Source organism: Spinacia oleracea, chromosome 1, assembly GCF_020520425.1.
Source record: "Spinacia oleracea cultivar Varoflay chromosome 1, BTI_SOV_V1, whole genome shotgun sequence".
NCBI classification, from domain to species: domain Eukaryota; kingdom Viridiplantae; phylum Streptophyta; class Magnoliopsida; order Caryophyllales; family Amaranthaceae; genus Spinacia; species Spinacia oleracea.
Window position 1 is genome coordinate 121306224 of NC_079487.1, and position 25844 is coordinate 121332067.

The window sequence follows — 25844 nt, forward strand, 5'->3', positions numbered from 1 at the left end:
GCAAGTCATTTCTTTTAGTTTAATTTAAATATTTGTTTTTAATCTTAACCTCTTAATAAAAAGTTCAGATATGTTTAATAACAAATAGTTTCAAGTCAATGGAATTTTAACCTTTGATATAAATACGAGTATGACCTAAAACATACAGAATGTTCCATATTTCATACACATATACAGTTTTTAGTCTTTAGTAAAAGGCGAAAGAATAGTTCGCTTTGTGCTCACTGCGTGGCTGCGTATATACAGTTTTTAGTCGAAAGCCACATTTTACCACGTTACCGTCTTACGGCCCCAAGAAGAAGACAAACTACTTACCTTAATCTAATCTAATCTAATCTAATATACATATATAAAGGAGGCATATTTGCTGAAATATTAGAGCGCCACATAGGATTACTAATGGTTTCGGCCAATGAAAAATAAGATTTCTAATTTCTTTTTGAATTATATTAAAAAATCAAATGCCACGTAGATAATTAGGTGCCACGTAGATATTTTAATTAATTAATTATTAATATATACAACTCCATCGAAAATCAAACACTCTAATAATTAAAAAATAATCGAGGAAAGATAAAATCAAATTAAAGATAAAATATAAACATCAGATAAACATTGAGTCATACTTTAATGATTAGTATGATTTTTTTATTTAAAAAAAACCCTTAGAGTTTAGCCTAAGTTAAACTTTCAATCATAAAACATTATAAATAGACCTAATTTTACGAGATTTAATCATATGACCCATTAAATTTTTCACAGAAAAAAGGAAAAATTATGCAAATCGATTAAGACCATCAAAATTGGTCTCGCAACGAATTTGGTTGCATTGCGATTGAGTAATCAGTCTTGTGAATTGCGTTTGAGGGTTATGAACTATGAATGTTCTAGGATATTTTTTTGAATTATTGGTTGCATTTGGTGATGATCATTGGTTTATGGATTACCCACAAGACGAATGAGGCACTTGTCTCTGCTCATGAATTGACATTGAGCAATGGGCATGTGCAGATAACTCCACTCTATGTAGCCGCCACTTGGGTTGGTGAATCTGGTGTGTAAATTTTGTTTGATTCCATTTTTTTTAACTTAATTTTTGTGTCCAATGCAAACTAATCTTATATGGAGTAACAAATTATTGTTTCGTTTTCTCTTATAATCCGTAAAGTAAACAAAATCACGTACTCATAATCAAGTCATTAATAATACAGAAAATATAATGAAATCATTTTAGAACTATAATCCTAATTAATTTACTTTTAAGTTATAATTAATATTGGTACTAAGTACATAAAGTATTGCAGTTCTTTGTACCAATCGCAAAAGGTAGTATTTAACTAATATTGGTCTGATGAATCCTCCTTACTATAAATATTTAACTAATATTATTCAGATTTTTAAGATAAAAATAGATAAATAAGCACCCGATAAAATATAAGAGATAAATTTTGCTAGGAATAAAAAAATAAATAAGTACTAATTAAAAGATAATAAGAGAAAAAGATACAATTATCCCATTAAAACAAATAAGAGAGAATTGGAAACAAAAAGAGGTACGTGAGGGTAGATCTTTCTAAAGATATTTGATAAAATTGTTTGTTGAAAACTGAACGATCGAGAGTCATATAAGGGATTAATATATATACCTAATATGAACCAAATACTTATTATAACATAATATTTCCTAAGATAATTCTAACGTAATATATTCCTAATATTCTACACCCTTGAATTTTTTTTCTATTTTTTTTAATGTAATTGGTTCGTTTATTAACTACTTCGTACTGATAATATTGACCACCCTCGCTAATTCAAAAGGTAATTACATAACTAAGCATATTGACCACACCCGCTAATTCAAAAGGTAATTACATTATATAGTTGGGGTTTGGGAGGAGTCTTGTATATTTGCTCGATCTAAGGGATGTACTAAATAGAATATGGGGCGAGAAAATAAGGATAGAGGGATTCTATACTTATACAAAGTATATGTAATGATTTTGTTGAGATCACATGAATAACTAACCCGAGTTTTACCATTATTGAATTACCATTTCATAACTCAGCTTTTCCATGAGCGCCTTATGTATAAACATTTTTAATTTTAAGAACACGTTTATACTCCAACTTGAAAAGGGACCTATTTTAACTTTCTATTATAGATATACTTTAAAAAGTGCGTATTTGTATACGATAATATAATTATAATAAGACAAAAAAAGTACGAACATTGACAAATCCGTGCATCGCACGGGCTTCTATACTAGTATATATGTAAAGGAGACATATTTGCTGAAATATTAGAGCGCCACCTAGGATTACTATTGGTTTCGGCCAATGAAAAATAAGATTTCTAATTTATTTTTTAATTAAAAAAATCAAGTGCCATGTAGATTTAATTAGGTGCCACATAGATATTTTAATTAATTAATTATTAATATATACAACTACATACAAAATCAAACACTCTAATAATTAAAAAATAAATCAAAAATAAAATTCATCCTAAATAATACACTAATCTAAAAAATAAAATTCATCCAAAATTAAGCACTAATCTAAAACAAATTCAATCCAAAATCAAACACGAATTCAATATTAGAGCACCATGTAGAAAATCTAATAGTTTCGGCCAATGAAAAATAAGATTTCTAATTTATTTTTGAATTAAAAAAATCAAGTGCCATGTAGATTTAATTAGGTGCCACATAGATATTTTAATTAATTAATTTATTAATATATACAACTACATACAAAATCAAACACTCTAATAATTAAAAATAAATCAAAAATAAAATACATCCAAAATAATACACTAATCTAAAAAATAAAATTCATCCAAAATTAAGCACTAATCTAAAACAAATTCAATCCAAAATCAAACATGAATTCAATATTAGAGAACCATGTAGGAAATCTAATAGTTTCGGCCAATGAAAAATAAAATTTCAAAATTATTTTTGAATAAAAAAAAGTCAAATGCCACCTAGATAAATAATTAGGTGCCACGTATATATTTTTATTAATTAATTACTAATATTACACATATACAAATTCATCCGTAATCAAACACTCTAATAATTAAAAAATAAATATAAAATGGAACTTAATACAAAATCAAAAACTAATCTAATTTAATATATAAAATATATTACGTAGCAGTTAGTATATATAGGGGTTTAATTTTAACTTAACAATTTTGCATCGCACGGGCTAAAATCTAGTATAAACGAGTCATATTTGCTGAAATATTAGAGCGCCACCTAGGATTACTAATGGTTTCAGCCAATGAAAAATAAGATTTCTAATTTATTTTTGAATTAAAAAAATCTATTGCACGTAGATAATTAATTAGCTGCCACGTAGATATTTTAATTAATTACTAATATATACAACTCCATCTAAAATCAAACTCTAATAATTAAAAAATAAAGTTAAAATAAAATTCATCCAAAATCAAACACTAATCTAAAATAAAATAAATAAAATTCAATTTAAAATCAAACATTAATCCAATATTAGAAAGCCACGTAGGAATTCTAATGGTACCGGCCTATGAAAAATAACATTTTAAAATAAATTTTGAATTAAAAAATTCGAGTGCCACATAGATAAATTGTCAAGTGCCACGTAGGTATTTTTGCTAATTAATTATTAATATTACGCATATATAATTTCATCCAAAAACAAACACTCTCATAATTAAAAAAAAATCTTAAATGAAATTCAATGCAAAATAAAAAACTAATATAATCTAATATATAAAATTGGTACAGAGTATATAAATAGGAGTTTTATTTAAAAATAACAATTTAATAGAAAATCTAGTAAGTTAATAATTATGGTGAAAAAATAGTTCCGCTAAAAAAATAAAAAATAAAATAATTAGGAGTAGCATTACGGATCGAGTACGAAAGAGATTAGATATTCCGAGTCACCCCGTACCATAAAAGCGACAAGCCCACAGTCTCCCCTGAAATCACAAACAACCTATCTTCTGTAAATTAGGGTTTGTCTCTCTCCTCATCTCAGCCCTTTCCCTCTCCTCAAAACCTTCGACTTTCGATAACAATGGCGGAGGATGCTCAATACGACTCTCACAAGAGAAAGTACGAAGAAGATATCTCACCACCGCGTCCACGGCGTCCCACTGGATTTTCAGATGCTCCTCCTCCAGCACCGGCGCCTTATGGCAACGTTCCGCCGCCGTTGGAAGATTTTCAGCTTGCCAAACAGAAGATTCAGGAACTTGCTTCTCTCGCTTTCAATGCCGAGGCTAAGCGTTCTAAGTTTGATAACGGTGGTTATGCTTCTAATGTTAACGTACTATCAGGTAAATTTCGCGTATTCATGGTCTAATTCCCTGTTCTTATTCATAGAGTGATTTTTATATTTGATATAGTTTGTTTGAATTCGTGATTTTCTGGCTATATACTTTTTGTGATTTAGGGTTTAGTAGTTCGATTTTGATGGAACTGATTATAAAGGTTAAGTTTAAAGGTTTTTTTGTTTTAACTTGAATATTTTCCTAATTATTATAATTACTGGTGCTTTTTGCACTAATTATTCTTAATTGTGCGCAATTTCTTTCTTTTTCTGTAGTTTCTTCATTGATTATTGAGATGCTATCTCCTGTAACTAGAATTATATTAGGCTTTGGTAAACCATGATCTTGGAAAAACATTATATGACGCGAGTCTGTGATGATTCCACTGTTCTATAAGTCCTTACGTTTTTAGGGACTTATCAAATATTTTTGTTCACTTGAAGCTGGAGAAAATCTTGTGATTTTTTCGAACTATGCCATAGGAATTTGGAGAGAAATTGTTTCGGTATGCTTGTTTTATTTCTTGGAAGATAAGACCACGATTAAGTATTAATCTCATTGAATCAGGAGTAGGAGTTCTCTATGTATGCAACTTAACCCCTAGTAGCTAAAGCCTTACCCACCTCTTATAGATGCGTAATTGAGGAAAAGCAGATTGGTAGTATAGCAACAGAGTAGAGTCAAGGAATAATAGAATGAAAGTGGCCCGAAATATTTTGATAAAGTATTTGTTGAGCAAGTAGAAAAGAGAAGAGTAAACCAGGAAGTTTTTGTGGCCTTCTATTCTTTTAGATGTAAAGTAACTGTAGACTGACTGAAGCTCAAGTCTGTCATGTTCTTGTTATGACTGGCTTAGTTTTCTTTGTGCAATGTAAATTGAGCTTAGTAAGTATCTTGTGTCTGATCATACAAAATGTGTACATGGTTTAATGTTTAGTATGTTGACAACTGATCTGTCTATTATAGATCAGAAGCCTCTATCGTCAAACATTCAGGCTGGAAGCACAGCACACTCCTACTCGGGTGGCTCCGGTAGCAAGAAGATTGAAGTACCCAATGGACGGGTTGGTGTTATTATTGGTAAAGCGGGGGACACCATCAAGAACCTCCAAATTCAATCTGGAGCAAGGATCCAAGTGACTAGAGATTCAGAGCATGACCCAAATTTGCCACATAGGTTAGTCGAGTTAATGGGAAATCAAGATCAAATTGCAAAGGCGGAGCAACTTATAAACGAGGTTCTTGCTGAGGTAAGGATTCTGAGTACTGATTTGTGGTTCATAAATATCTCGACTGTTTTCATTCTTTAAAAGGTTTGGCCACTATAAAGTACTGTCTTGAATAGCTGTTCATTTGGGTCATGGGTTGGTAGTTGTAGAACAATTTTTTAATACATGTAATATAATAGACTCGTCTTACTAAATGTTATGTGATGATGTTTGATGTCAGGCTGATTCTGGAGGTCCTGGGTCTGTTTCAAGGAGGCTTCCAGGGGCATCAGGGTCTGAACCATGTGTTTTGAAGGTCCCGAATAACAAGGTAGAACTGTGTTTTTAAAGGAAAACTCTGAGGATCTTCTTTGGTTGTCAGTGGTTCTGAGGGTTTCAATTTTCAGGTTGGGTTGGTGATTGGTAAAGGGGGTGAGACCATAAAGAACATTCAATCTAGGTCTGGAGCAAGGGTGCAGGTTGGTAGCAGGCCCTTATTTCCATCTATCTATTATGCTTTACTTTTGGTCCATTTACTCATATTTGTCTCATATTCTTGCAGGTTATTCCATTGCATCTACCCCCTGGTGATGCACCTATGGAAAGAACAGTGCAGATTGATGGTACAGCTGAGCAAATTGAGATTGCAAAACAAATGGTCAATGAGGTCATTGAGGTATGTGTGGGGTTATGCTTTACTTTATGGTGAAGTATGTTCCTTTTACTGTTATATATGATCTGAGTACCAAAATGTTAGGATAGCATATTTAATAACAACTCACATATATTAAACTTCTCTGCATGAAACTGTTATGTGTATAAAGGATCGTGTCCCATGTTGGCTTCCTATGTAAACCCCATTTTTCTTGTGTTTTTTTATTTAGTTAATGTTGCTTACAATGTGGAGCTGTCCCAATTCCTTGACTTTGTAGGGGTGCACGTATGCAATGTTCTTATGATATGCTTAGTTTACTCATCATCAATTTCTTCCTCTACTGTTGTGAACTGGGCAGGGTGAAAACTCATTTGTTTCTTTAGTTTATGTCAGAATTGTAGGATCACTTTCATTTATTTAAAATGATAATTCTCTCTTGTGCTATATGTCCATCATTTGGGGGGTTTGATTGATACGATTGGATTATATAAGTATCATTTGGGTCATCAAAATGTCAGGTAATTGAAGCTCTTGTTATCAAGTGAGAGTGCATACTTTTTTTTTTTGAGGTTTTGGTGGATGGTTTGTGGTTTTAATGGATCATAGGAGGGCAAGTAAATGATTGAATGGTTTATTTTGTTACAATAGATGTAATTTGTCATTTTGGAGCCATGCTCCAAGATTTTGTACTATATTGTATATAGAATGTTGTGAGACAGATTGGTGTCGACTGTCGAGAATATTTTTGCCATTTTCCAACACAAGATAACTGGAAGGCTGCATGAGAAAACACATGGCAGGGAAGCTATTTCTCTCTTGTTTGTAAGTAGTAGTTTTAGCTCCATATTGATATATTGGATCTATAGTACATGATCTTAGTTACATACTGGTTTCACATTGCCACCCACAAGTTCATTAGGGAGATTAATGTCGTACTTTGGTCCTGGAAACTTGAGAGACATTATTGTTATGGTTATGTTGTGATAGAACATCTTGAAATAGATTATTAAGTGCTAGCCTTTGAAGTGCTCTTGAGCTGTGTATCACTTGACTGACTTTTACTAGAAGCTGTTCTAGGGTAGGATGTATTTTTGACACCAACATGGACTTAGCTGTGTTGGTGTTCCTGCAACATATATCTGGTATGGGTCTTTCTACCTATGTATGACATTTACTGTCATTGGGTTCAAGTTGCTAGATTATTTTTTGAGGTTGGGACAGTCCTTGAATTCTGTATGACAATCAACAGCCAGATGAATATTATTTCATTTGAAGTTGACTGGCCTCTCAATAAATATTCAGTTTTGCCCATGGTGTTTTTTTACAGCGAAATTATGAGCTGTTATCTGTACAGATATAATCCACTTTGTTTATCCACCGAAATTTGGACAGCGCCTATTTTTTTGTCACTGCAACAGTTCACCTATGAGGACAATAGGAACCTATGTTTCTTTCTGCTTGATTTTAATGCTTCAGGATTCTGCTGTATTATTTCCATGCAGTTATTTTGTTTTTGGGCCTCTTCTTCACACTGCATTTTTTAGTGTTACTAATTGAAGCTGAGTAGCTTGTTTCTAGTGACGAATCCCATTAATTTTTTTTTGCTCATTTTGTTAATCTGCCAAATGCTAGTATGTGAAACTTTATCCTTCTCATATTACTCTCCAATCTCTATAGCTACTACTATTGTAACTGCTATAATTTTCTGCCTTTTGCGTAACCTTCATTTCCTCGAAAAAATAGCTCATCCCTTACATTATTTGGTACTTTATATGATATCCATCAATATTTATTTTTAGGTTAGTTTGTATGTTAGTACTTCTATAGTTTGTATATTGCTTGTACCCCTGTACTTTGAATAGGGAGTGGTTGGGCACCCGCTGGAGTAAGTCAATACTTCTACAAACCAGTACGGTATGTAGGCGTCTAAACCCCCTCTTGATCTTGAATTCTGACTCCTTGAGTAGATACATACTATATAACATTATAACCTTACAATCTGTTATTCAAAGTCTATATTGCTTTAATTTGTTTCCAGGTTTAATAACTGTCGTGCAAATCATATTGCTCTATGTTATATTTGCCTTGTTTATTTACCACATTGCTCTATTTTGGTCTTATATATGTGTTTCTGTATGGGTTCTATATATGCATATCTATATTTTCCTTTCCCCATCACATGCTAGCAGTAGCTGCTAGATGTTACCTAGGTTCATATGAGAACATAAATTCTTTGCAGAATCGCCTTAGAAATCCAGCAATGTCTGGAGGATATTCTCAGCAAAACTACCAAGCAAGGCCTCCTTCTACAAACTGGGCTCCTCAACCTCCCCAAGTACAGCAACCCACTGGTTATGGCTACACACAGCAGCCCGGAGCTTATCCTGGTGCATCATCTCAGTACAATCAACAATCTTACCCTGGCTATCCTCCACAAAACTGGGACCAGTCAAATGCCCCACAGAATCAGCAGCCTCCTCAAGGAACTGGATATGACTACTATGGGCAACAGCAAACCCAAACTCAGCAGCAGCAGGCACCACCTAATGGGGCCCAAACTGGTAACACTGGTTACAACTACAATCAGACACCAGCTTCTGGTGGATATAGCCAACAAGGATACTCTCAAGAGGGATATGGTGCTGGATACCAAGGTTATGGCCAGCCAACTCAATCTGGGTATGATCAACGCCAGGGTTATGGCTCTACTCCTGCCTATGGAAATGTGACAAACCCTCCAACTCAAGATGGCCACCCTCCTGCCTATGGCACTCAAGGTGAGACTGGTCAAACACCATCATCTGGGCAACCTCAACAGGGATACACGGGGAGCCAGCCTAGTACCACCCCTCCGTACCCGACTCAGCCTGGGTATGGGGTTCCACCAACCACACAACCTAGTTATGGGGCTCCATCTGGAGGCACATACCCTGGTTATGGGCCATCTCAGGGCCAGAAAACACCACCAAATCCATCAGCATATGCTCAGCCTCAGCAATCACCGTCTCAGGTAGGTGGGTACGCTCCACCTGCGGCTGGTCAGCCTGGATATCCTCCCTCGCAACCATCTGCCCAACCAGGTGCTCCTGCTGCTGCTTCTTATGGAGCTGGAGCAACTCACCCAGGTGCTTATCATCCTCAAGCCTATGGTGCACCACCCGTAACCCAGCCAAGTTATGGACAACAGCCATACTACGGTGGTGCCTATGCGCAGCCTGCTGCATATCCAGCTGATGATAACGGCGCTGCTGCTGCTGCACCTGCTCCTGCTTCCCAGCCTGGTGCCCAGCCAAATGGAGGTGCCAAAGCATCACCATAGATTGTTTGTGCGCGAGAGAGGTGCTGATCAAGTAAGTTATAGCAGCTTGTTCCTTTAGTAGGTTTAAGTTAGGATTTTATTACATTTGCTGTTTTGTAAAATTTTGGATGGTTATGTTAGCTGTTTCTTCTGTAACGATAATGATTTTAATCTATTTGGAACTCTTTGCTTTATGTTGAATAGGCTTTTCTGATGGATCTTAAGAACGGCTAGCATTGTGATATTTTAGATTTGCTGTAACGGCAATAAAAAGGATAGTGTTTGTTTTGGAACTCTTTTTTGCACCCGTTGGTAGTTGATACTCCGTAATATGTAAGAAGTATTAACACCGTTCCGTTGCTCAACTCTATAGTGGTTTACCCACGGAGGTTGTGGCGATGCTGCTTGTGACCATACTTAGGTACATGAAGACATGCCATCTCAAAATAGCCTCTTCCATTTCACACCACTGTTATTTTTGTTGCCCTTAAGTTGTACTGATAGCCTCTTCCATTTATCATCAAAAATCATAAATCTATCACCACAAAAATAGTGAAATTATCAGTAAATATGATGGATGTTGGCAAACGAGACAGCAATAAAGCATGACACCTTCTAGCCCAAAGAAGGATCGAATCCACAACAAATAAATGCATACAGTACGATCAGAAAGATATTTACTTGAAAACTTTGTTCCTAGTACTTCATCACACAAATTATATTTCATGTACATGGAGTTCAAAGTCCAAACATCGGTCACCACAAACGTCTCTGGGTTCAAAACCAGATTGCTTACCTTGAGTGGGATCAGCTTCTCATTGTTGCCTTTGTTGATTAAGTAGGCGGCCACCACAGCCGGTATCACGAGTACATGTCACTCCTATCAGTGTAAAAGAATTTGAAGAGGCATATATGAGCTAAGTTGCACGGTGAAATGGAAATTGATACGGAAAGCCGGAGAAAATGCTATTTTTGAAATTGTAACATGATCCACGTAACTATGTTTTTCTTAAATTTAAATCACAAAAGAAAATCAAAGGAGTTTCTTTAAATTGTTCTCCTACACTTTTGTGCATGCTCAACTGCTACCTTTTTCGTAAGAAAGTCTTGTGACGCCGCCACCTATATACCCTCCTTTTGAAGCTGCTTGGATCAATTGTCACCCGAATAAAGTCATTCTCCTAGCCATCTTGGTAACAACAGTCAGAGTTTTAAACATTGTCCAGCAAACCGTGTACAACGTAAATCTTTTACAGATATATAATTATAAGACTTCAATGTGTATAAACTTTGAAATAATTAAACAACGATGTTATATATATAAGGAATTTCAAGGCAAAATACTAGAACAAGAGTAAGAACGAGTTTAAGGAATCTTTGCTCCGTGATAATGAAACTGCCTTGAAAATAAGATCGGGTGCAATCGGGATGCACAATTGTATTTGGGTGATGAGATAGAGCCACATAAACGTATGCGCGAAAGAATAAGGAATAAGAAAATAAGGCTTGGAGGAAAGTATGAAACTATGAATCATCTTATATCAATGTCGAAACTTTGATACCTCTCATAATCTCATTAAGTCAAATGAAGTGCTTCGTATATAAAATCACGTCTTGCTGGTTTTCAATCGTTTTAGGTAGTAAAAAATAAATTTTCCTTTAATTTTACAAAAATTAAAAAACAATATCGAACGACCCTTACTAATTACTCACAATATCCAAAAGCACCTACATGGGTGGGTTAATTACTCAATTGATTACTGTACCATATATCCAGATCCATCCAATCCAAACAAATACGAATACATTCATTTTACAAGATTTGTTTGTTTTTTGGGCGGTTTATTTTGAATGTTTAGGGTTAAAAAAAGCCCTGGGTTATTGGCCTTATTGCATAGAAACTATCAAACCACCAAGTACTAAAAGTAAGACGACTCACCAAACACATCTTCCTCATCCTCTCTTACCTTTCATCACTTTCTCTCTCCTCCCGAGCGATCTTCCTTGGTCGATCTCGGCGCTTTCTCTGATAAAAGGTTAGCTTTCATTTTGAGTTATTATTTTTAGGGTATCCGAATTTTGGATCAGTTTTTTTCTGAATTTGTTCGTTGATTGTCTTGTTGATTTTGTTTTAGTTGTTTTGATCTTTGATTCGATTCGGTGATATTATTGATAGATGGGTTGATTAAAGGTATTAGTGGGTTGATTGATGAGGAAATGCGGGCCGATTTTGCTGACAATTTAGGGGGTTTTGTGCGGGTTAGGGTTTTTGATTCAGTGATGTAGATTCAGATATGCGATTTTACAAAATGGGGATTTTGTGGCGTGATGAGTGGTTGATTAGGTCAAGGGATTTGAATTGTTTTTGCAATGGGATTTTTGAAGAAATTTTGAAGTTTTTTTCCGTTGAGTTTTTTGGGGTTCATACATTTGCTTTGTGTTTGGCATTTGTTATCTGATGTGATGTCATTTTTTGTTATTATGTTTTTTTATTTCGTCTCGATATATACAATTTTGTTTTGGTTAATTGCAATTTTGGGTTTAGGGAAAGCATGGTCTCGGGGAGTTTAGAACTGAACTTAGCAGCTTGTAAAAATAAGGGAAGTTAAAATGATGGGGCAGAGACACTATTGCGAGTTAATCTTTCTTTATTGAACTCAGCCTGGCAAACTTCAGTGTTAACTAAAGAGTTATACGTCTAATTCAGTGAGACAAAATGGTTGAGTAAGATAAAATGTGAAAGGCTTTTGGGGATTGTTGCTTTTCCTTTTCGGTTTTCAATTTTGGTTTTATGAAGTTATTTTAAGCATTACACTTGTTATTCAATTAATCTCAGTCGGTTGGAAGAACTCTTTGCTAGTATTATAGTTATTTGGTCATTTTTTTATTGATAGTTTGGTACTTCTTATCACTTTACATCACTCTCTATTGGACGATTTTGTTGCGTAGATGAATGTTGATTTGTGAAAGCCATGGGCAGTCAATACTAGGGTGTGATTTGGATCTGAGGGTTGAACGGATAGTTTTGTGGGTTTTTGGTCTAATTAGGGTTGTTGTGGCACTATATTCGAGTGTTGAAGGGCCAATCTTGGGTATCTAAAGAGGGAATGAGGAGTTTTGAAATGAGTATTTACTGTGCTTTCTTAAATTGTTCCCCATTGCTTGTAGATACAATTGTGAGAAATGCTGCAAACACCCACTTGTAGCAGGAATTTACGTCATTGTGAGATTCTACGCTTTTTTTATGTCGTGGATTACATCAGATATTGTGATTACACAAGCACCCTTTTATGGTATAACTAAACCTGTAGTTTTATTGGCTTGTGCTGGGTATTTGAAAAGTAAATTATGGTACTTGTATATGAAGTCGATTTGTTATTTAACTCTTACATTCGTCTGCTTGTCTTGTCTCGATGCTAAGATGTTGTTTTTACTTTGTATATTTGTAGTTGTGAATTTCAATGGCGTCAATTGCATCAAAGCTTCGTCAGTTGCAGTCAAAGGCCTGTCAGGCTACCCAGTTTGCCTCAAAACATGGGGAAGTCTATTATAAGCAGATGATAGAGCAAAACAAGGAACACATTCAAGAGCCTGCCACTGTTGAGACATGCAACCGATTGGCGAAGCAATTGTTTTACACTCGTCTTGCCAGGTGTGTGTACTGGCAGAGTAGCCATGGATGTTAGTCATGTTACTTAAAAATTCACAATGCCTTAATCCTGCAGCTGTTTGTTGCTTTGAGGGGAATGTTATAATGTTTTTTTTTCTGACCAACTGAATTATGCGATCTACTGCCATCATGGATAACATGGGATACATAAGTTATATAATCTTTAGTATAAGCAGGTTAAATTATCTTGATTTCTTGATAGAAATATGTATATCATATTGCTGCTAGTAATTATTTGGAAAGAAAAGGAGAGAAATTCCTGCTAATATTGCTGCTTATTTTGGATCCTTGAAGGTTCTTGTGAAATTGTTTGTTCTTAATATCTTAGAAGTATTCAAGCCACTGAAGAACATGTGGCAAAATTTGGGTCATATTTCTTCAATTCTTTCAGTTGCTAGCATAATCTTGTATTTTCCATGGCTCTTGTTTGTGTCTAACTTGGCATGTCAAAAATATCATGCTAGTAGTGTGATGTCTAAAAACTAGGCAAGAATCGCGAGATTAGTTTGGTCCTGAACTCTTGAATGATGAACTTTGATTCCCAAGATGCCTTCCCCTTTTTGAACTTGGATTTTATGGTTTCACATCTGTGTTTATACTGGTTATCCTTGTGCATTTGTAAATTTCAAATGTCTTTTGTCTCTTCCTCTTTGAACATGTGATTTAAGTTTTAGTTTTATAACCATGCTTATTTAGATTTAAATGAGTAAATCTGATTCGCTGATTGCATATAGAAAGTTAGAAACATTGAAGTTGTTGGACTTGGACTCTCAAGATATCGTGTAATAGCGTCCTCCATTTATTGATGTTATTAACTTATTCCGCACTATAAGGGTAACAATTAGTGTCCTAAAGCTGTCTGTGGTGTTCACTGTTGACATGGTTGTATGCATGTCTATAAGGGTATGTTTACAACATGCCAAACGTAATTTGGATTTTTGTGTTTTACCATGTACGCATCTTGTTGACATGCGGTTAATTGGAAAGAATTATGTACTTGGATGTTTAAGGTTATAATTTTTGATGGAAGGAAATTAGCCTTGGCTGAACTCATGACACATATCATTGATAACATAAATATTAATTTTGTTAATGAACATGTCTACTTTTCGGCTTGTTGATGAGACTAATGACAAAATAACTTGTTTGTTCCGCCATTAGAAGCATCAGAATCCCTTCTTGCTTGAGTTGAAGGCTGAGATGGTACTACGTAGTGCATATTTGTGACTTAATTCAGATGTTTAATCAGAGTTGACTGATAATGTGTTTCCTAGAATGCTCCATCAGTCCAGGTTTTGATTCAACATACACTATTTCGAAATAGTATCACGTTTTCTGAATCCATTACAATTAAGAATCTAACAGTATTTTACCAAATTGCCCTTTATAAATAGTTTCGTGTTCTCATCCTCTCCCCCATTTATTCTGCAGAAATCCAACCATGATCTATTGTTAGTATTTTTTTAAATTATGTGACAATGTTCTCCAGTCACCTTAAAATAGTGTGCCTGGTTAAATTTCTGAATTTTGGGGAGTACTTGTGATCTATTTACTTTTTTATAACTCTGCAATCGTGGCTCTAGATAAAAATGCCTCTCTTTATTGCATGAATAAGGCTGCAAAAGTCAGAACCCTTCTATCCTCCTGCTACTTACAGCAGCCTCATGAAAGGGATTTTGTTATTCATAATTGTATGGTCTTGTCACATCGTGTCATCATTCATCATATGTATCAATTTATGTTGCTGTGCACCTTGGAACTGTATGAATGTCGATGATCTTCACCAACAAAGCCACGTAACATAATGTGTAGTTACAAGTGTCAGAATGTCTTACATAATTAGATCAGGTGGTCTAACTCTTATTGTTGGTGCAGCGTACCGGGTCGTCGTGAAGCATTCCGTAAAGAAGTTGATCAAGTAAAGCAGGCATGGAAGAACAGGAAAGATGTGAAAGTGGAAGAACTTGGAGTCGCAGCTTTGTTTGGACTGGAATGCTTTGCATGGTATTGTGCTGGTGAAATCGTAGGACGAGGATTTACCTTCACTGGCTACAAAGTTTAAGTTGCCTTGAGACTTGTTTTAAGACAAGTTGCCTTCTTTCCATTCTCTTTTTACCCCAATTGCCTAGTTGAATCGAGGATTTTTGAGAAATACCAGACATGAATAGAGGATTTTTGTAATCGAATCAAAGGATTGAAGATCAATTCCTTTGAAACATGTCTCCCTCGTTCCTCCCTCCCCATTTAGATGACAATACATAAATGGCAAACTTATACTTCTTATATTTGGCTGCTGATTGCTGTTAAATGCAATGTATTTGACATTGAATGGCTTAATAGTGAATAACCCTCTTCTTCAGGTCTGGTGAATGTCATGTTGTTATTATATTGTCAAAATTTCATAAACCTGATCTTTGGTTTTCTTTTCTTTGTAAACTAATTGATTCCAAACATGATTTATGGCATGGTCTATCAAACACACATAGTTAAACAGAGGCTAAAATCAAAAGGCAGGAGATGGATTTTTAGGGATGAAAATGAAGTGGGGAGGGCCAGTGTTAGTTTGTCCGGAACTGGAATTATTTGCACAAATTCTTATTTAAAAGTAGTTATTGTATACTAGAGTAAAAGTTAACTCAAAATGTTTAAAAGTTATCTCGATATATGTTATCTATTTTTATCTATTAACTTTTTGTTCATAATATGAAAGCTAATTAAAATATATCAAAAGTTAATGAAACAAGTTGTGCATGCAAAACTTTTGTAAGTTTTGAGATCCACACAAGTTTCATAACCGAAACTGATCTAAACAGCCTTTAAACTTGTCTATTCCACATTGGCAAGTTCATAATGACTGCGGTCAGTGATAATGATTCATTCTCCTTTGCCCTCATGAGAAACATGATAGAACTTCTAACGGGAAATCAATGATACACTCGGTTCTACTCCGTACCTCTCAAGACCTTCATCTAGAAATGTTCTGAATTGTAGAACCTTACCCAAAAAAAAGGAAAAACAGAATTGGAGAAGAATTATCAACAGTAAAAATTATTTCAAACTGTAACAAAATCTGAGGGATTTCCCTTTCTAATTTGTACTATTTCATTCTTGCTACAGATGTATATTTGAGAAAATAACCAGCAGGCTACAAAATAAAGTATTCAACATTTGTCATCGTTTGGAAGTTGAAGAAGAAATTAGAAGGCATGAAACAAGCATCCTCTTAAGTCCATCACTACTATGATTCTCCTCTGCAGTCTATTTTTTGTATACTGTTTGGCTTCATAATCTGTTAATTCTTCCTCTATTTCTCTACAAAAGATTGTTCCTAAATGCCAGAAATATCTTTGGGGACAGAAGCAGGACAAAGGCCAACAGAGAGCCGAAAAAGAACTTTATGAAATACTTGACCGGGTCATTTTCGACTTCTTCAGACGACGTACTGGTAGACATTGCAGCTGCTGAAGGTAGAGCTTCAGTGACAGCATCAGCTAGATCATTGATGAAAGAAGAAGTGCAATTTAGAGCAGGAACACGACCCCAGTTTTCAATCCCAGATTCAAGCGCCAATTCCTTGTATTCCATATCTATCTCTTCAAGTGTCTCAATGTGCTCACTCACAAAGCTGCAAAAGGGATTGGCAAACAACATGAAAAAAAAGCAGACAATTCAGCTATGAAGCAAATTTACAGTACTTTTTTTACTACCCACCAACATCAGTGCTTTTACCAGAGAATGGTCAATTGACAAAGATATTGCTTACTGCCTATTTCTTTCTCCAACAAAACACCAAGTCCATAGAGGACCTACTATCTAATTTCTCCATGTTCTCTTGCAACAATCTACTGAATCTAGTACTAAAACAACAAATTGCTAGCTACTCGTTTCAAAACAGCATCGGATAATGCTACTCTGTATTCCATGAAACAATTTTAGTGCCATAATATGTCCAAGAGCAAGAAGTAGGTAGTGATTAGATAAAAGTAAGCTTGTTGATTGAATGTGACTCACCTCACAGGAACTGCCAGCAGACTCTTTACTCCTTTTTGGCCAAGCTCAACAAGAACTTCATCAGTATAAGGTTTCAGCCATTGCACAGGACCAACTCGACTCTGAACATGGAGGTTATGAGAAATAATATTAGGGAAGAGCCCATATAAAAAAAAGTATCATAAAACAACTTCATAATTAAATATTGGGTGATGAGGACACGAGAGAAAAAATGGGAAAGTAAGGCAGCAATGAAGCAACTGAAATTTAGAAAACATGAAAGCTCGTAATAGACCTGGTAAGCAAGTGTATGACCATTGTTGATTCCTCTAGCTTTTAATTCTCTCATAATTAAGAAGATGCAATCCTCCATCTGATCTTTGTATGGATCTCCAGCCTCCTCAACATAACTAACAGGCACACCATGAGCGCTGAAGAATATCATAACCTAGACATTGATACCAGCTATGACAATTAATTCCACATCTGAAGTTAGAATGCCCAAAACTTCAAAAACAAATGATCAAGTACAAACAGAAAGCCATGGTGTACAGGTGAATGTAAGAGCCCGGCCTACCTCATCTGGCGTGGAGAAAGATTGCAGCTCTTTCTCAATCAAGTCAGCCATGGATTTCACATAACCTTCTCGTTGGTACCAGGATCGAATAACAGCAACAGGCAGGCGAGACAGATATGCATCTTCCCTGATAATGTATTAAATTAGGTGAGCCACTACAGTATTGAAACCCATATTTCTCGATTAGTTAGGTCTTGAAGAAAAGTTTACCTGAACATGTTTTGTAGAACTCGGAGGCTAGAACCTGTTGTGGATATAGAAAACTGAGGATAGAGAGGAAGGACAACAAGCTTTGTAACCTTGTCCCTCTTGATCTGGAAAATAAATAAAGCAAAGTTCAACTGCAATGCTTCAGCACAGAGAAAAAGATAGTAAAAGCAGACACCATATGAAATACGAAGTATATAACATAAGGCAAATATGCACAAGGAATATTCATAGAATTGAAAGTGTAGAACTGCAGAAGGAAGATGAAGAAACGGAGTCTCCTCCCTTAGCAGAAGGGTAAAGAACATGTCAGACTTTAGCTCATAAGGAGAAGGGCGAAAAAAACTAGTAGTAGCTTTACTTTCTACAACATAAGATGTCAAGATGGCAAGCAAAGATAGACAGCAGGGAAAGGGTTTACAACTCCAATTAACTTTTAGTTCAGACTCACCCTAGAGAAGCCAATGAAGAAAAAATGCACAGAAACATGGTTGGCCTTTGGTTTAAGGCAATCAATAACACGTGAAATCAGATCAACAATATAATAAAATCGTGATTCTTGCCCACTCGGTTTGTTGCCCCAATCTGAGAAGCTCAATAGGTCAATTGTGGATTATGGATCAAATATAAGGAAAACAGTTCAGGTACACAAACAGATGGTGAATCTTCGAAAAACAGTTGGGATTCTACTTTCTAGAAAATATGAAGGGCAGATCATGAAAGATAGTTCCCGAACAAACCAAAGTGTTCTCTCAAACATGTACTCTTAATATAACAGTGATTGAAGAGAACAATGACAAAACCAAACCTGCTCAACCGCCTCTTCTGTAAACGGGTACCAGTACCTCATGCCAACATAGACAGATACATCCTTGTTTTTTGCTTCTAGTGCCATCTTGATTGCATTTGCCTTTAAAACGGAGTTCAATTCATTATTAAGAGTCTAAGACTTCACAATATAATGGAATTACACAACCCAAACATAAATATAATTCAAAACCATCAATCTCAAGGATACGGTAATAATGCTAGAGAAGAAAGTAAGATGTCCAAAAATGAAAACTCTCTCACCTGCTCATCAGTAATCTTTCGCAAAGGAGAACCCCCTCCTATTGAAGCATACCCTTCCTTGCTTTTAGGGGCTCTGAGAGTAGAAATCAACTGCGCCAGAGGTCTTTGCAGAAAACGAAACAACGCTGGAAGGCGAATGATGTCCTAGTAAAAATTGTTAAGAGACACAAATTAGATAAATATAATAACTTCATCTACATTCTACAGCCAACACAAACAAGTCCAGGGAGAGAGCATACAGGGTCAGCAAATAGATTAAACAAGAATGGCTGGACATCGTTAAGAGTATCAGGTCCTCCAAGATTCAAAAGAAGCACCCCAATCTTTTCCTCTGCAACATGAGAAGGAGCTTTTGCCAAGTCCTCGTCATATATGCTTGGGTATAATGCAGCAGAACAAAATGTTTTTCCCATTACATTACTTCTTTTCTCTGGTTGACAATAAGAAAATCCACTGATGTTGTTGCTTTGACTGTCAACTGAGTTAGAAGACAAGATTGTACGTGACCCGGAAGAATTTCTACATGCATATCTACTAGGAGGCATGAAAGTTTTGATTTGTGGACATGACCTGCCAACAGAACAATGCAATAGCAAGACATAAGAAGCAAGAACAACATGAACTCGAACTCGGACTCAAACACTACAAATCCATTTTGATGAACTACATCATTTTAGTTATTTTAAACAATCTTGCAAACTCATACTAGAAGTAATCACAACAGTATAGCCAATTACTAAGTTGGTACCTCTATCCGGGTTTCTGGATACATATCTAGTTTAAATTACACTGTTAACATTCAGTTACACTATTAAAGTGACAATATTTCGTAAATTCTGAATGCACCTAGAAAACTATATGATCCCAGAATAACTAAATTACGGAGGAAACAAGGGAACACAATTACACGGTGCAACTCTAATCGAACATCAACAAAATTGAAATGAATAAAAGGTGACAAATATGTGAATCAAGCAGGTTAAACCTTCCTAAATGATCAATTGAGGATGGGTGAGACCTATTTCTAGAAGCTATCACTATGTTTTTAATCAAACCCCATAAAAATTGCAGCCAACAAAACAAAAACACTAGTTCAATCAAAATAAGCTAAAAAGGGAATCGTAATTTTCCGATCAGAGAATAAGATCAAACCCATAAACAATCTAAAAAAAAAATATCAACGTATGAGAATCCCCCAATTTAATCTAAGCATATAAAATACAAAAATCGATTCATTTCGTAAGCAAAATGGAAAAAGATGGAGAAACCCAAAAACTCACTCAAAGAATCTGGGTCTGAAATTTCGAGATGATAATCGCATCTGCGAAACAACGGTGGAGCTCGAGGTAGCATCCATGGCGGGAATTCAAGAAATACCCAGAAGCCGTAAAGCTGAAATTTGGCAGCTGGAAGATCAAACTACAAAGAAGTCCTTTGTTATTTTAGGGAATTGATGAATGTTTGAAAGTATGAGATCTTTATATTTCTAAATTAAAAATGCAAGGAATCACGTCATTGGTCAATGAAGGAAGAAAAAGAAGAGAGAGAATATAAATGGGAGAAGAAGGTGGACGTGTTCAACAATGGTGGTTGGTGTGTGCACCTAATGCATGTAGACTTTTCCCAACGAGGTCGGTTGGTGTTTGCAAATTGCATACACCAACGCAACTACTCAAGGTATCAAAGTGGACTACGTGGTGTACGAATTCGTACTTTTGGTAGGCCCGTAATAGAGGGGATTAACGTTCGGGTCGGGTCGGACTTTTTTTACAAAACTTGTATCCAAATCTATAATTTAGTACGGCGGAATGGATATTTTTAGATTGGGCTTGGATTTTGGTCTGAAAATACGTGTTAGAGACTACTCAAATCCGCACTTTATTACCAATAAAAACCTACAGTGTTCTCTATTAATATATACGAGTATTGTTTTTGTACTTTTATAATTACCTACTTTTAAATATAAAAAACGAACGTAAATGAATGAATTTTTAAACAGGATAATTTTACAATGGTTGTATATTGCAATAGTAACATTTTATTTAGAATCGTGGTTAAATCTACACCGATGATTCAATTGACTCTATAATTATTATATTTTGTGTGTAAAACATGTTACAAGTAAAAATAATAATATCACATACGGAGTACTTACTTACAAGTTACAACGATGTCTTTCCCATTCTATCGATCTCGATCGGTTCTTAATGATAGATTGAAGTTTCCATGAAAAAGTCTTGCCTTATTGTTGTGCATCTCTATTATATACTGGAACTTATGATGTCATTTTCATAAATGGTCTTTTGGTGTCCTTTATAGGATAAACTAAAATACCCTCCATAATTCATTATCAAATTGAATTAATTAAAAAAATTGATTGTTTAGTGACATTGAATTTAATTAATTTAAAAGCCGATTATTTAATACAAATCACCAATTAAGAAAGACTAATGCAAATCATGGATTGATACGTGCAATCTCTAAAAATACATAAAAGAAAATTAGTCAATCAAATTTAATACTACTTACCATTACTATGACATTAATAATAGAATAAAATTAAAAGGCATAAAAGAAAAATTAGTTGGTAAATGAGATTTAATCACAATAGACAAAAAGTCAAAAAAAAAAAAAAAAAAAAAAAAAAAACTACAACCAGACACTTAATCACAGTCAAATATAATCCTTATTATTCACATATTTTATATTTTCCTTTCAAGTTTTTATCATGTCACATTTTTATATCATAAATAAAACATTTTTTTATTTAAATTTTTAAACAATTAATATTCAGTTAAACAAATAACTTCATAATAAAAATACACACCCAATTATTTTGATGTCTAATTTTCTAGAAAAACTTTACATATAATTTTTTCTACATAACTTGATTTTTTTTTTTCTATATATTTACATATGATTCGCGTGCATATAAGACTATTTAGTATCTATCTTAATCCTTTTACCCTTTTCTTTACGCCATGTGAGTCATGTGACTCGTGTCTCTCTTCGGTAGATTAATGTCAAAACTAGTTTATGTGATTTGGGGCTACTTTAAAATGTTAAGTCCATATAATTTGGAGTGATTTATTCTATTCAGAACAAATGTAAATGGGTCTCGGGTATTTGAACCTGATATTTATCATGCACATGTCCCTGGTCTTAACCACTACTAGAACAAAACCCCATATATAACTGCCTATAGTACGTACCCTCATTCACACTTAAATTAACCAAATTGTATTAAATAAAGAAATTAATACTTAATGCCAAGATTTAACAATCTGACTGGGGAAAAAAAGTCAAAGCAAAACTATTTAGTGACAAAATTATTTGGTAAAAATTACAAATAATAGTATTCAATTTTCAAGATTAGGAGTGAAACACATTTACCAAAATGCATACAATTATACACTAAAAATGTACTTCCTCCGTCCCTTTTTGTTTTTTACACATTTCATTTTGGGTGTCCATTTTATTTTATTTTAAATAGAAAATATTTCTTTTTATATTATCACATACATGCCTTGATCTTCTATAAAAATTTGTGCCCAAATATTATTTAACCAATTAAATGCATTGGAGTATTAAATCTCTCACGTTTTTATATTAGAGCCTTAAGTCTTTCCCATTTTTCCAATGTCAGTTCTTTTTACAAAAGTGGAAATATTATAAATAAATGTAATTTGCCTTGTTGAAGTAAAAAAAATATAGAGGAATCTCAAGGCACGTATATTAATCATTAATTAAATCACGCGCATAATACCAAACGTAAAGAACAAAAAAATAATGAGGAAATACATGTTTAGTGCATAATTTAATAGGGAGTAGTAATTCACTTTTCAAGATTAGTAGCATGCAATACGAGTTCTATTTTTCCTTTAAATGAACTTTGTGAACAATTTTGTGGTGATTATTTGTAATCCCAATTACCAAATAGTTAGATCGACTATGGTCAATAAAATGGATGTCACTTGAATATAAGGTGGATAACATGACAAGTGGCCTAGAAAGTCGATCTTTTACCAGAGTTTTTAATATCATTTTTAAGATGCTCGTTAAAGTTGAATCCCAATCCAATCTGTTAAAGCTACCCATATTTAAGGTGTGTTCTATTCAACTTATTTGTATTTATTGGAACATATCAAACATGACCTGATTGGAACTATATCACCTTATTGGACATTATTATTATACTCTATAATAAATAATAAGTATACTAATGATATAATATTATTATAAAACTATACTTATAATAACAATAATAATTTTATTTACTCCCTCCACCCCTTAATAATTGCCCCGGTTTGACCGGCACAACATTTTAAACAAATTAATTGACTTATTAATTTATTGGGTGATACTTTTTTGGCAAAATTGTCAAAAAGTACCTTGTTTTTGTCTCAATTAGGAAAATAGTACCTTAACTTTCTTATTTTGTCAAATAGTACCTTGAATTAAAATACTTTATTAAAAATGGGACCTTACTGCCATATTCCGGCCAATTTTTCAATTTACCGGCCATTCATTCTGTTCATGGGCACAACTTGGGAGGCAAATAAACGCGTGAGGACACGCTCTAAACAACAAACCACATTCAAACTTCCTTTCCTCTTAACTTCTTCTCATTTACTCCTGCATTTCTGCTTCACATTGAATCTCAACCACCATTTTCGCGATCAGTCAACATTAAAACCTCAACCACACCATCTTCCTCATGCCTGCTGATTTCCCTCTTGAGTAAATCAATTTGGGATTGCAAAATTTTCTTTTCAAGTAGCAATTGGTTGGTAACATCCTTCTGCCAGTCAAGGATACCTTCGTCCACCCACTCAAAAAACTTGCATCCCCTTCTTCCAGTTGCATAGTCATAGAACTTGCAGGCTATTAACTTTCTTCCTGGGTTTTTCATTGTCCATGCCTTTAATGGCCCAGCATAAGGAATTCCACAGTCACATGCATGTAGTGCGAAATCTTTGAAGAGATGAATGAGAATGGGAAGACATCTGTAATGGGAATCAATTACAAGCAATCAATTTCAGTTTATTGCAACAAGAAATCCAACAGAAGAAAAGATAGAAAATAATACCTTTGGATCTTGAATTCAGTTGGTTTCCCCCCAATAAACTTGTTGCTTCCCTCCAAAATAAACGGCTGTAGATCTTTAAGTCTTGTCTAGGTGTTGTTGTTGTTGTTGTTCTTATAAGAGGTAAGCAAAGGCGCGTGATTGTTTGGCTTGTTTGTTGCACACGCACAATAGTTTGGAGGGAAAATTGAAAAATTGGCCGGAAAAGGTTGATTTTGCCCGGAATGTTGGAGTAAGGTCCCATTTTTAATAAAGTATTTTAATTCAAGGTACTATTTGACAAAATAAGAAAGTTAAGGTACTATTTTCCTAATTGAGACAAAAACAAGGTACTTTTTGACAATTTTGCCTACTTTTTTTGATATACAAAGAGCCAAAAAGGCCAGGCGACAAATGATGTACACGGGATTCTATCCGAGTTCTTGAGTACCACCCCATCAAAGCTTTACCAACTAAGCTAGTTGATTTATTAATTTTTATTAGGTGGCACTCCCTCCATATTTAATTCAAATATATATTTTCTATAATCTACTGTATTTAATTAAAAGACATACTTCATTATTTTTGGCATGTCATGGTCTCCATTTCCAATTATATTAAACTTTCTCTCCCTCTTGTGGTTCCCACACTTACTAACATCATCTTTTTATTACAATAAATAATAACTCAATACCCCACTTTCATCTTATTTTAATAAATTTAACTCATTTTTCTAAAATTACGTGCTGGCCAAACTATATATTTTAATTAAATACATAGGGAGTACTCCGTTGTTGATAGTGGGGTACTTTTAATATTGGTATATATAGTTATATCATTGTTATTATGATATTACTATATTTTATTAATATTACTGTTTTAATAGAAAAAATATTGTTGTCTATATCTGAACCGATATGTTCAGATCAGAATCGGTATGATCAATTTATGTCCAAGTTAAACATAAATGATATGTACGTATCATGTCCATATCAAAATGGATCGTGTACATATCATGTACAAATCATAACCGATATCTCAAGACCAGGATCGATATGTCCAGATCAGAATCGATATGTCTAGATCAAAACCGATAAGTCTAGATTAGAACTGATTTTCTAGATCAGAATCAGTCTATGTACGCATATCATGTATAGAGAAACGATATGTCTAGATCAGAACCGCTATGCTAAGATAATACCCAAATCATAATCGATCTATACAGATCATGTCCAGATCATAATCGATATGTAGAGATCATGTCCATATCAGAAACCGATATGTCCAGATCATGCAATCAGTCCAGACCATAACCATACGTTCAAATCACAACGGTGTGTCCAAATAATGTCCAAGTCAAAACTATTATGTCCATATCAGAACAATTATGTCCAGATCATGTGCAATTCATAACCGATTTTGTCCACATCGTGTCCAATTTAGAATCGATCTATCCAGACAATTTCCAAGTCTATCTAATATATGAAATAGTTAAATTAATGATTAAAGTTAAATACATAGTAAATAATTTGTAATTATAACAATATAAATTTGAATAAAATTTTACGTGTAAATCATTTAATATTAATAATTGCAGTTTTTGTTATTTAAATCTTAATTATGAAAATCAGATCAAATCAAGCCAGTTCAGATCAGATAAGTACAGATCAGACTAGAAAAATAAGTTCAGATCAGATCAGATTAAAAAAAGGAGAAATAAGGTGAACTAAATTTGTAACGCCCTGTATTTTTAAGCCTATTTTATTATTCTGTAAT

General features: G+C 34.3%; 3 protein-coding genes across 3 annotated transcripts; 2 read left to right on the top strand and 1 right to left on the bottom strand.

Moving 5' to 3' along the window:
* Positions 1-3960: 3960 nt before the first annotated feature.
* On the top strand, positions 3961-9689 carry LOC110789244 (uncharacterized). Its single transcript, XM_021993890.2, has 6 exons — positions 3961-4333; positions 5294-5577; positions 5777-5866; positions 5943-6014; positions 6098-6211; positions 8430-9689. The coding sequence occupies exons 1-6, from the start codon at positions 4072-4074 to the stop codon at positions 9507-9509; spliced, it is 1902 nt and encodes a 633-aa protein (XP_021849582.1). The 5' UTR covers positions 3961-4071; the 3' UTR covers positions 9510-9689.
* A 1677-nt stretch (positions 9690-11366) lies between these two features.
* On the top strand, positions 11367-15517 carry LOC110789247 (uncharacterized). Its single transcript, XM_021993894.2, has 3 exons — positions 11367-11524; positions 12938-13140; positions 15034-15517. Exons 2-3 carry the CDS (start codon positions 12950-12952, stop codon positions 15218-15220), a joined length of 378 nt encoding a protein of 125 aa, XP_021849586.1. The 5' UTR covers positions 11367-11524; positions 12938-12949; the 3' UTR covers positions 15221-15517.
* Positions 15518-16179: 662 nt separating this feature from the next.
* On the bottom strand, positions 16180-20642 carry LOC110789248 (ferrochelatase-2, chloroplastic). Its single transcript, XM_021993895.2, has 9 exons — positions 20284-20642; positions 19243-19573; positions 19004-19147; positions 18741-18842; positions 17936-18039; positions 17726-17852; positions 17444-17596; positions 17170-17270; positions 16180-16783 (listed from the first exon to the last, which is right to left on the bottom strand). The coding sequence occupies exons 1-9, from the start codon at positions 20358-20360 to the stop codon at positions 16471-16473; spliced, it is 1452 nt and encodes a 483-aa protein (XP_021849587.1). The 5' UTR covers positions 20361-20642; the 3' UTR covers positions 16180-16470.
* Between the last annotated feature and the right edge of the window lie 5202 nt (positions 20643-25844).